The following is a 13,142-nucleotide window of genomic DNA, read 5'->3' on the forward strand; positions in this document are numbered from 1 at the left end:
ATTGGAGGGAAAATAAAGATGTCAAAGATAAAAGCCAATTTCACCTAATATTTCACCTAATACACAACTCTGTCTCCAGCAGGATCTATTCCTCTAGGATTAGTGTGTGGTAACTACTGGAAGGTTGGCAGAGGTGCAGGAACTAAGAAATAAACCAAGACTACAAAATTACCACTGTGCCTACTTCAATACACCTTTCTTCCCCCACTCCAGGTAACACTCACATAGAAGGCACAGCACAAAATGAATGCCCATTCGTTGGTTAGTAGAAAGTTGTAAAGTAGGCAGAGAATAGCGAAGGCACCATCATACTGTTACCAAGCAAAGGAGGCTCGCTGCCCGAAGCACTAGAAGTCAATACTATAACACTGGGTTTTTGATAAAATAAAAACTTTTATTGCATGTCAACCAACAAAGAAATAGGAAGTCCAGCTTAAATCTGTCTCCCTGTGCTGGCTTTAGGACAATTATTTTATTAGAAATGGTTTTGAGTGTGGATTCCGGGATTAGCAGGTGCTTGGTGGAAGGAAAGAGGAAGTCTGGAAAGTCCTTGGGCATGTGTCCTTATCTCTTCATGCTACCTAAGGGTTCCACGTGCAAATTCAGTGAGGAGTTAGTATGAAACATGCAGTAGAAATTCAGCTGTAAGGTCAGCAAGCTGGATCTGTGCAGACTCTAGCCGGCCTTATAGGTTCCAATGGATTTCAGCCAGTTTTATTAACCTACAAGCCCAGGCATTTCAGCATTTCAGCAATTTGTTTCTTTTATCTGCCATCCTGTAAACTCAAGAATTTCTACGACTGTTTTCTTTAACTCTTTGGCACACAGTTTCAACGCCCTTCTTCTCAGAGGTGGTCATTCTCACCCTCACCTTCTGGTTCCTGCAGGCTCATTTCTAGCCTCCCACACTGTATTAGTCTTTTCTCACAAAGCTATAAAGAACTGCCCAAGGCTGGGTAATTTATAAACGAAAGAGGTTTAGTTGACTCACAATCTCACATGGCTGCGGAGGCCTCAGGAAACTTACAATCATGGCAGAAGGCCACAGAGAAGCAGTTACCTTCTTCACAAGGCGGCAGGAAGGAGAAGTGCTGAGAGAAGGGAGAAGAGCCTCTTATAAAACCATCAGATCTCGTGAGAATTCACTCACTATTACGAGAACAGCATGGGGAAAACTGCCCCCATGATCCAATTACTTCCACCTGGTCTCTCCTTTGACACGTGGGGATTATGGGGATTACAATTCAAGATGAGATTTGAGTGGGGACACAAAGCCTAACCATACCATACATATCATACACACACCCTAACCTCCCCACATTCCATTCAGGCACTCATGACCCTGTAGGTGCAGATTCGTGGCTCACATTTGTATCTTTTGGGGAAAACTGGGGTAATCAAGGTGGAGCTAGGCCCTGGGGCCGAGGCAAGTAAAGGACTTTGCCAAGTCCGCACCCACCAGGGAAGGAGCAGAGACTCTGTTAGGGCGCCATGCCAGGGGCTGCAGTTTCAGAATCCTGCAGACTCCACCCTCTATCTGGCCACACTGTTCCCAATTTTTGCGAGGTGACCTGGGGAGGGAGGACAGGTCGGATGCTCCGACCTCACCAGGGACTCCACTGGACCGGAGCTCTTCCTCCGCCCAGTCCACATGAGAGAGCTCCCTGGCCGGCCCTGAGACAGCTCCAGACCTGGCAGCTCTGGAAAAACAAACTGATATCGCCATCGCCGCCGCCGCTAGAGGGCGCGTGGGGGCGGGGCGCGGGTGGGGCAAGGCGGGGTCCGACAGGAGGCAGGGCGGTGAGCCGAGAGGGGCGGGGCAAGGGACCGGGAGGCGGGGCCAGGGGCCGCAAGGCGGAAGAGCCCCTCTCGCCTCCGACACGGCGCCTAGCGCTCTCTTTACTCTCGGTGCCTCTTCGTATTCTTGCCAGTCCCGTAGCGCTGGGCTGGTTTCCTCCGAGGTCTCTAAGAGCCTCCTACTGCGCCCCGCTCGCCGCCCGGAAGCCCCCAGCCCCTCAAGGACGCATCACCTAATGCCGCGGTCACGGCCACCGTCACAAGCGCCCCCAGCCCCACCCCACCCCGGCCTGCCGGCCGTCCTTCTCCCGCCCCCGCCCCCGCCCCCGCCCCCGCCCCTGCCTGCCAGCTCCACCTGGCTGCAGGTGCGGACGACCTCAAAATTCCTCGGCCCGCGAAGGCCGCCAGCTGCGGGGAGGGGAGGCGCGGTCCCGCAGCGCCCCCAGGCTCATGTCCCAGGTATGTCCAGACCCCCGAGGCACCGCTTGCAGGGCGATGACAGCCCGCGAGGCTCGGCCCCCGGCACCCTTGGTCCCAGCTGCGCCGCCTCCTGGCCTTCCCCCAAGTCCGAGGGAGAGGTGGGATTCTCCCTGACGCAGGTGGAAACGGGAATCCCCTCTAGGGTCCCGTTCGTGCTGCACCACTGACTCCACCATCTGCAAAGGGATTCTTGTCCAGAATCCCCGAAGGCTTTAGGACAGCGCTTATTTTGTTGAATGAAGAGTCTCTAATTTTCGGAAAGACCACAGGCTAAAAGTCAACTGAGTTTTCTTGAATAGTTATAGTTAAATTTGAGGCAAGAATTGAACGTCAGTTGATGGCCACAAAGTAGCGGACTGATACGAACCTACTGGATAGTCATTCTGCTGACTACTTGGAGGCACTGTCCACTTTGTGAATTTGTTTCAGTTGAAATTTATTTCCATAGAACTTATTTAGGTCTCTATTTGTTACTGATTTGACGGCTTTCAGCGCAGAGGGAAGCCTGTGACTTCTGTGCAGCGTCAGGTTGAACAATTTAGCAGTATAAAATGTGTATTCTGCCTGCCTTGACTCAACAAGCCAAATGTGCCCTCCTTTTCTTTTCCAGGTTGTGCCTTTTTAGCCAAGAAGCATGGAAGTCATTCACGGCAGGCCCTACTGTTGCAGGGAGCTTGAAGGAGCTGACATACTGTCCAACACCTTTTACTCTAATGAATTGCACACCCCCCTCCAAACGGTTACTCGCCCAACTGCCTCAGAGGACAGGTAAAACAAAAACTAGAAACAGCAAACAAGAAAAAGCAGTTTTAATGTCTTAGTGTATTTTATTATGTGAGGAAAAACATTTATTGTTCTGGGGCTCTTCTGTTTCTTGTTTGTTTGGTTTTGAGACGGTGTCTCGCTCTGTCGTCCAGGCTGGAGTGTAGTGGTGCGATCTCGGCTCACTGGGACCTCTGTCTCCCAGGTTCAGGTGATTCTCCTGCCTCACCCTCCAGAGTAGCTGGGATTACAGGCATGCGCCACCATGCCCAGCTAATATTTTTGCATTTTTAGTAGAGACAGTGTTTCACTATGTTGGCCAGGCTGTTCTCAAACTCCTGACCTCAAATGATCCACCCACCTCGGCCTCCCAAAGTGCTGGGATTACAGGCGTGACCACTGCACCGGGCCGGGGCTCTTCTGCTTATCATATCACAGGGAAGGCAAAACGTGGCAATTAACTGAACCTTCAAGGGTCTGTAAGGAACTCGAGAAGTAACTGGCTGTCTACTATAAAAGCCACACATCAAATTCATCCACTACATTCTAAAATTTTAGAATGGTCCGTTCCTTCATTGGGAAATTAATATGTTGTAAGCAAAGACTTTTATAAATAGTACTGTATTGGTTCCCTAACATGCCCTTCTACCATCTGCCCAAAAATACTCCCAGAATTTGCTGCTTATACTTGTGTAAATTTTTGCTTCACCAAATTCCCTGTAACACATTAATTATACATTATGATTTAATTTATGAAAGCGGTTTGGTGATTTCTCAAAGAACTCAAAACAGAATTAGCATTTGACCCAGCAATCCCATTATTGGATTCTAAGTTGTTCTTATAAGTTGTTCTATCAAAGGAATATAAGTTGTTCTACCGTAAAGACACATGCACAAGTATGTTCATCACAGCACTATTCACAATAGCAAAGACATGGAATCAGCCTAAATGACCATCAGTGGTTGACTGGATAAAGAAAACGTGGTACATATACACCATGGAATACTATGCAGCCATAAAAAAACAAGATCATGTCCTTTGCAGCAACGTAGATGGAGCTGGAGGCCATTATTCTAAAGCAAACTAACACGGGAACAGAAAACCAAATATCACCTATTCTCACTTAATAAGTGGGAGCTAAACATTGAGTACACATGGAGACAAAGAAGGGAACCACAGACACCAAGGCCTACTTGAGGGTGGAGAGAGGGAGGAAGGCGAGGATCAGAAAACTACCTCTTGGGTACTATGCTTATCACCTGGGTGACAGAATAATTTGTACACCAAACCGCTGCAACATGCAATTTACCTGTATAACGAACCTGCATATATCCCCCTGAACCTAGAAAAAAAGTTTTTAAAAAAAATTACAGTGAAAAAAATTACACCTAACATATCTAGTGATTAAAATATGTCAGCACTCTACCAAATGCTTTGTATGTAGTAATTCTTTTAATCCTCATGACAACCCTATAAGTACTACTGTTATCTGCATTTTGCATATGAAATAACAGATACACACAAGTAATTTGCCAAGATCTTAGTGTCAGCATTTCCTGTATTGTATTTACTTGAATCATTTTGAGAAAAGGAAAAGAAAAAACACCTCAAAACACCTGGACAGTGAAAAAATAGCCTGAGTGGTTGTCTACTTGTTTTGTGTTTTTTGTTTTTTTGTTTTTTTTTTTTAGATGGAGTCTCACTCTGTTGCCAGGCTGGAGTGCAGTGGCATGATCTCAGCTCACTGCAACCTCCACCTCCCGGGTTCAAGCAATTCTCCTGCCTCAGCCTCCTGAGTAGCTGGGACTACAGGCACACACCACCACGCCCAGCTAATTTTTTTGTATTTTTAATAGAAATGGGGTTTCACTATGTTGGCCAGGATGGTCTCGATCTCCTGACCTCGTGATCCATCCGCCTCAGCCTCCCAATCATTTAAGAATTCTTTAGGAAACCAGACAGGAAGTCACCCAGCCTCAGTTTAAACACTTCCAAAAAGGACAGCACTTCCACACCAGGCAGTCCATTCCATTTTTGAATGCTCCTGATTGTCAGATCATTTTCTTTCTAATGAGAACAATTTTTTCCCTTGTAATTTCTGCTTGCTGATTCTGGTTCTTCCCTCTGAAGCTATGCAAAATAGTAATTCATTGTCCCATGCTAGCAGCCCTTCAAGGTCTGAAGATTCTCTTGGCCCCTGTGAGAGTTCTGTTTGCCAGACTAAACACTGGTTCTCACAGATTCATCTCCTTTTTCTTCTTGCACTTAGCCTTTCACCATCTTGATCAGACTTCCACAGATCTTCTCCAGTTTACAAACATGCTCTTTATATTAATAAAGAAAAAGAATTATTTTTCCATAATTATAAAACTAACACACATTCCTCATAATGTAGAAATCTTAGAAATTTGTAAGGAAAACAAATTCTTTATTTTTCCAACAGAAAAATTATGAAAATGAAGCACAGGAAAGAAACCCTCTGTACTTCCTTTATCCAGAGATAATAACCACTGTGTTAACATCTTAATATGTGTCTTCTCCAATTTTTTTAAATGTAAAGATCATATTCAACACTTGTATTGGAGGAAAAGGAGCTCTTGTCACTTCTGGGTCAGTCCTTGCTGCCCCTACTCCTCTATCATTGACCTGATTCACAAGAGTGGTTTTCAGCCCTAAATTCTTGTTCAACTCCAAGGGCTATCACATTAGGCAGAGCTTCCCTTGAGTCAAATAAAATCCTTAGTGGATTGTGTGTGATCTGGGAATGGGCAGTTGTCCCTGGCTCAAAAACAGCAATGTGAGGTTTTATATTTGGCCTAAAGGAATCCAAGAATTTAGGGCTCCCATATCTGAATGCACCATCAAAAAGCACTGTCAAAGGCTTTTCACTGAAATGTTGATCCCCTCTACCTAAACGGTCCTATAGTTGGTTAGTGATCAGCTCCAAAACCCTTTAACTGGCATGAAATTTAAGAGAAGCACATTTTTTGTTAGCTGACTATAAAATTCAACATGATATATGGCCAACTATAAACTACAAAAAGGTATTATTTGAAGCTCTATCTAGGTACAACCATGCTCCTGGCTCCTAATAACTACAACTTGCTTTCCCTTTTATTTCACGTGAATTCTTTCCTTTCACAATCACCAGATTGAGAAAACCAGGATGATCATGTGTTCTCAGAACCCCTCCTCTTAACCCCCTCTTAAAAAGCAGCCAGACAGCTTACAAAAGAGTCTCTTTTCTCTCAATGTTAGTGATGGAACGGCTCTGTACGGTGTTAACAGGATACTGGTGGTAACTCTGTTGTATCATTGCTGAGGCTCACTTCTTCAGACCAGGTGCAGGGTCCATGGCTCCCAATTTGAATCACAAGGTATCTCAACAGCAAAATAAAACAATACAAAACAGAAAGCCCCTGGTTTTTCAGGATTACCTTCATAATGGTAAGGGTGAATGTGAGCCCTAGCGTACGTTTGCACTCAGCAGCTTAATTTTCTAAACACAGATGTACTTAAAGGGACACCCTTTTCAATATCGTGATGTATCCAGGTACAACTTAGATCATGTAGGCTATACCTACAACCTAGATGCAGCCATCATGGCACTCACTTGGCAGTTTTAACAGTGATGCAAAACGATTTCCTCATATCAGCCTACTTTTTTTTTCTTTTCACAATAGGTGAGGTGAATATAAAAATTAGCCAGGTGTGGTGGCTCACACCTGTGGTCCCAGCTACTTGGGAGGCTGGGTTGGGAGGATAACTTGAGCCTAGAGGCAGAGGTTGTAGTATGCCAAGATCACACCACAGCACTCCAGACTGGGCAACAGAGCGAGACTCTTTCTCAAAAATCAAAACAAAGTAAAACAATATAAAAATAGGTGACACGGTCTAGCTCCCTTGTTACCCAGGACTGGTCTACAGACAGGGTACTTCAAAATCACCTGAAGAGTTTTCTAGAAAAACAGATTCCCAGGCTTCCTCTATCTATGGACATTCTGATTCCCCAGGTCTGAAGTGGGGCAAGGGAATCTGCATTTTTTAGTTTTTCAGCTTACGCTGAGAACTACTGGGCTAGCAGCACTGAAAATGTAAGAAAACCAGGACTATGGTTCTGGCTTACCTGATGACCAAGAGCAAGTTAATTGCTACACTTTAATTACTTTACTCAATTGGATTTTCTGGGACAATTATGCTAGCTACTATTTTATATAAACTTGCTTGATCTCCATTAAAAATATTAAGTATATAAACAGGTGGCATTTTTTTCTCATTTCTTCTGTTGAAAATTTAACTGGCAGGAACAACTACTCAAAATCATCAAGATTCCTATCCTCTTTTTCATTCAGCTGACTTCTCCTTACTTCTAGCAAGTTCTCTTAGCTTACAGAGCAAACAAACATATCCATTAAGGAAGTGCCTTGAGAATTGCTTAGGATTTCATTATACAATAGGATTTCATTATAGAATTTCATTATCAGTTCCCATTTTGTTTCTGGATTCACTTTGCTGTTTTCTGACTCTTAAAACATTTTTTTAAATAATAGTTATCTGCCAACTAAAAATGAGGGTTATTTTTATTTCGAGCTTTTCTTTAATCATGCCTCCCAGTAATTACTGGCTAAATTACTGAATTTGGGGTTTGATGCATAAAATCTTGTACAGTGACTTTAAAATGAAATATTGGTTCATCTATAGGGAATGTATCTTTTTCAAAAACAAGTAAACAATTTTCTATTGCTAGAGATGGTAGCACCAATAATTTGATAATTATTCTCTTTGTTATAGAGATGTATTTTATTTACACTGAGAACTACTGGGCTAGCAGAAAGGGAGAGAGAGGGAGAGAGACATGGAGAAAGAGGTGAGAGAGACAGAGAGAGGGAGAGGAAAAGGAGAGAAAGGGAGACGGAGAGAGAGAGGGAAAGAGAAAGGTTTAAAATTTCATTAAAATTATTAAAACATAACCCTCATTTTTAGTTGGCAGATAACTATCATTTTTTTAAAATGTTTAAGAATCAGAAAGCAACGAAGTGAATCCAGAAACAAATGGGAGCCTATAATGAAATTCTATAATGAAATCCTAAATTATTACATCCTAAAATGTCAATTTTTATTTTAATTTGGTTCCTTCTCTACAATTCTGTGAGTATTAAGGCTAAGGGGAGGAAGACATGATACCTTAAAGTAAGAGGGAAATATGACTTATTTATGCATTGTCTTTTATTTTAAATGATTTCCTGCAACTTTCCAGCTTTAGGTGGATGCCAGCCCAAATGATTGATTAGCATTTTCTACCGGCTCATCTTCCGGGGACAATGTAATATACGGGGGTCAGATGTTGAGAAATTGACTCATTTAGGTTTTGAATGTAACTTTTACAAACTTAGGTATTAAAGCTTAGGTCGTCATTAATCAAATGCATTTAAATATTTTTCACTTGTCATGTCCCCCAAACCATGGCTGTTGATCGTTGTCAGACTGCTAGGGAGGATGTAGAGGTCTGAGAGCTGAATGCCAGCATCCCTTCTACAGCACCCCAAATCAGTGGGCCCAGGACTCTCCTTGCCTAGCTAGTGTGGGGTTAGCAAACTTTTTCTGTAAAGAGCCAGACGGTAAATATTGTAGGCTTTGTGGTCTCTGTCCAACTATTCAACTCTGCCATTGTGAGGCAAAAGCAGCCATAAACTGTATGTATATAGTCCATAAATGAATGGTCATGGCTGTATTCCAATAGACTTTTGTTTACAAAAACAGGCAGGGAGTTGGATTTGGCCCATGGGCCATGCTTTGCCAACCCTCAATCTAGTGACTTCACAAGATAATACATTCCACTTATAGTCCTGAGTATTGCTTCTTCATTCTGTTCAACAATTATTACAGGTAGGGGACGGGGGGTTATGTTAAGCCAAGCACTGTACTGGTAAAGAGAAAAAAGTAGCTCCACAATCCATACCTCTTTCTCTTTCCCTCTCTCTCTCTTCCTGTCTCTCCCCTTCTCTCTCCCTATCTACCTACCTATCTCCCCTTCTCTTTCCCATTTTCTCCCCCTCTCTCCCTCCCTTTTTCTCCCACTTTCTTCCCCCTTCCTCCTCTCACCCTCCTCCCCCAACCCTTCACCCCACCACCCCCTTCCTCTCCTCCATGTTTCTGACTCAATCCCACTGTTCTCAGGGTATAGTCCAGAGGATTTAGAAGGCCCACAGGATACTGTCCTTGTTTTCCTCTCATGCTCCACCTCTCACCATGGCCCTTGTCTACATGCCCCAAGTTCTAGAATTCTATATCAATTCTTCTAATATAGTTCAAAATTCAACTCTATTTTCTCAGCCCCTAAGATCTGGGTAAGTTCTACTCAGATCTTTACTCCATGCCTTGTGGAATTCCTCCAAATTTATCCAAGTTCCCAGGACAAGGATAGGGATAGCATTTGAAAGTCTCATGGTCACTTCTGACTTTGGGTTCCTGGTTCCACTTAAAACAACACACTGACCCAGATGTGAAACTCAGTCATCCCTCATTTTTCTCTAAGGACCTTGTCCATGCAGAGCATTTGTGAGCCTGGTAAACTTCACTGAACTGTTGGGGATCAGGAAGGAGAGTCACACCATGCCATGCTACATGTAACCAAAACACCTTATTAGCCATAACTTCCACATTCTTAAAAGGTCTTTAACCAGCTGTCGCCAAGGGTTTCTCCCTGGATTTTCAACCAGTGCAGTCCCCAGTAGCCTCACCATCCTGCCGGCTCCTCTCATCTCTCTCTTCCCTTACTCCCCTTTCCTCTCCTCTCCCTCTTTCAAGAGCAAACAAACAAGTTTCTCCCACTGCAGAGCAGTTTAATCAGTCTGAGCTTGCTTGAGCTCCTACCAACAGCCATACTTTCAGAGTCTCTGTGTCTACAAGTGGCTTAGCAGAATATTTTACCAAACAAAAGTAATTCTTCCCTAAGAGAGATTCTAGACTGAAGTCAACACTGTCAGGAATTTTCCAGTCTATTAAACTCTAGGCCTCTCTACCTGCTATTCCCTTGCATGCCCCAGTATTTCTTCTGTTTCCTCTAGATAACTCCTACTCATCCTTTAGAACACATCTTGTGATTTCCCCCAAGAATCCTTCCTACTGAAAGGATTCCTGTTTGTCCTGCAAAGTGCCTTGTAGGTATATACCATAATACCAATCCAGGACCACTTAAATCCAAGCTTAAGTTTAGGGTAGATGCAAACTGGGGCCACAAGGGAACTGGTTAACTTCTGACTCACCTTGAACATGAGAGGGTAAGCATTTTAAGGTCCCAGCTTCTTGTGTAGATGGTCTCCTTTAGTTTCCTCACTTGGCTGATTTCCATATCCCTCACCTTAAAACAAAAATGTAAATTTGCCAGGATTGGTCCTGCCGTAAGGGCAGAAGTGGCTTCCCTGCTTGCTTACTTCACTGGGTTCCTATTTACCCTCTATGTAGCACTTATCCCTTTCTGTCTTGTCAAAAAGCTAGTTGTTTTTAAGATTTTTTTTTCTCCTCCCAGTATTTTTAGTTGTTTTCAGTGGGAAGTTTGGTCCAAATAACCTAGGCCACCATTACTGGAAACTGAAAGTCATTAAATCCTTCCTAATTGGGAAGCAGAACTTTTGCCAGATACATTTGCAGGTGTTTTTGTAAGGCTGTGTTCCTAACCAGAAGATTTCATTCCTCTATCACAGAAAGCAGTATAGGAAACAAATCCGTCTCTTTGGTCTTACTCATTTATTCAATAGTATTATTTGGGTACTTCCTGTGTGCCAGGCACTGGGGTAAAGGTTACAACAGTGAGCCAATAGAATCCCTGCCCTTCACTCCTTTGTTAAGAAAAAGCAGAGAAAATCATCTGAGCTACCAGTTTCAAGATTAGATAAGCCCTACCAACCAATTTAGGAAACCGCCAGTCCACTGCATAGTACTGTTGTAAGGAGTGGGACTTGGAGACATGATTACCATACAAGGTAACTATTGAATAGAATAGTGCTTCTAAAACTTTAGCATGCACAAGAATCACCTGGAGGGCTTCTTAAAATATTACAGCACCCCATCCCCAGAGATTCTGATTCTTAGGTTTTGAGATGGAGCCTGAGAATTTGCATCTCCAAGAAGCTCTTAGGAGACGCTTATGCTACTAGTCTAGGGACCACTCTTTGAGAACCATTGTTATAGTAGCCCTAGATAAAACTTATGAGTAAGTAGCTCCTTTACAAGATTAGGAATATTCCTTTACAATACTCTCCATTTTTGAAAATCCAAAGATAATCTTTAGCCAAGACCATTTAATGAGGAAGAAGGATTTTCAACAAATAGAGCTAGAACAACTGGATATCCACATGCAAAAGAATAGATGCATGAGATCCCTTATCTCATAATGTATCCAAAATTAACTCATCCTGAATCAAATACCTAAGTGTCAGGGCCAAACTGTAAGATACTTAGAAGAAAACATAGCGATACATCTTTATGGCCTTGGATTTATAACTGGGTTCTTAGATGTGACTCCAAAAGCACAAGCAATAAAAGGAAAAACACAGATCAAGTGAACTTCGTCAAAATTAAAAAACTTTTTTGCTTCAAGGGACACTATCAAGTAAGTAAAAAGAAAATGCACAGAATAGGAGAAAATATTTGCCTATTATATCTGACAAGGGACTTATATGTAGGATATATAAAGAACTCTTGTAACTCAAAAATAAGACAAATAACAAAAAATGCAAAGGATCTGAATAGATATTTCTCCAATAAAGATATTGCCAATAGGAACATGGAAAAAAATGCTCAACATCATTAGTCATTGGGGAAATGCAAATCAAAACTACAATTAGATACCACTTCACATCCACTAGAATGGCAATAATTTTTTTTTAATTTTAACAGAAAATAACAAGTGTTGACAAAGATGTGGAGATACTGGAATCCTCATACAATGTTGGTAGGAATGTAAAATGGAGCAGCTACTGTAGAAAACAGTTTGGCAGTTCCTCAACAAATTAAACAGAATTACCATATGACCCACTTCTAATTTAATTCCCCAAAGAATTAAAAACAGGTATTCAAACCAAAACTTGAACATGAATATTCATAGCATTATTATTCACAAGAGTTAAAAGGTGAAAATAACCCAAATGTCCATCAATTGATGAATGGTGAAACAAAATGTGATATATCTATATAGTAGAATATTACATAGCCATTAAAAGGAATGAAGGGCCAGGCACAGTGACTCACGCCTGTAATCCTAACACTTTGGGAGGCCGAGGCGGGGGGGATCACCTGAGGTCAGGAGTTCAAAACCAACCTGGCCAACATGGCGAAACCGTGTCTCTACTAAAAATACAAAAAATTAGCCAGGCGTGGTGGTGGGCACCTGTAATCCCAGCTACTCGGGAGGCTGAGACAGGAGAATCACTTGAACCCTGAGGTGAGGTGAGGCTGCAGTGAGCCAAGATTGCGCCATTGCACTCCAGCCTGGGCAACAAGAGTGAAACTCCATCTCAAAAAAACAAATAAATAAATAAATGGAATGAAGTATGAACACATACTACAAAATGGATGAACCTTGAAAACATTATGCCAAGTCAAAGAAGCCCATCACAAAAGGCCACGTGTTATATTATTCTACTTACAGGAAATGTCCAGAATAAGCAAATCTACAGAAAGTAGATTAGTATAATAGTTGCCGAGGGATAGAGTGAGGGTGGGGAGTACAGGGGATGATGGCTTAGCAATACAGTGTATTCTTGAGATGATGAAAATGCTGTAAAGTTGACTGTGGGGATGCTCGCACTTATCTGTGAATAAACTTTAAAGCCATTGAATTATACACTTCATTTTTAAATTAATTATAAATTTATAAAATAGAGACAGGGTCTTGCTATGTTGCCCAGGCTGGTCTTGAACTCCTGAGCTCAAGCAGTCCTGCTGCCTTGGCTTCCCAAAGTGCTGGGATTACAGGCATGAGCCACTGCACCTGGCCTGAATTGTACACTTTAAATCGATGAATTGTGTGGCAAGTGAATTAAATCTCAATAAAGCTGTTTTTAAAAATAAACACATGGGCAGATGTAGTGGCTCACACCTG

General features: G+C 42.6%; 1 protein-coding gene across 1 annotated transcript in view; it reads left to right on the forward strand.

The window, feature by feature from the left end:
* The first annotated feature begins 818 nt into the window (after window positions 1–818).
* SPMIP4 (sperm microtubule inner protein 4) overlaps window positions 819–13,142 on the forward strand; it is a 44,371-nt gene continuing 32,047 nt past the window's right edge. Inside the window, exons 1-2 of the mRNA XM_054494919.1 lie at window positions 819–2,256; window positions 2,888–3,045. Coding sequence (XP_054350894.1) covers window positions 2,912–3,045 — 134 coding nt within the window. The 5' untranslated portion in view covers window positions 819–2,256; window positions 2,888–2,911. The remainder of the gene's footprint in view (window positions 2,257–2,887; window positions 3,046–13,142) is intronic.

This window comes from Pongo pygmaeus, chromosome 6 (genome assembly GCF_028885625.2).
Source record: "Pongo pygmaeus isolate AG05252 chromosome 6, NHGRI_mPonPyg2-v2.0_pri, whole genome shotgun sequence".
Taxonomy (NCBI): Eukaryota; Metazoa; Chordata; class Mammalia; order Primates; family Hominidae; genus Pongo; species Pongo pygmaeus.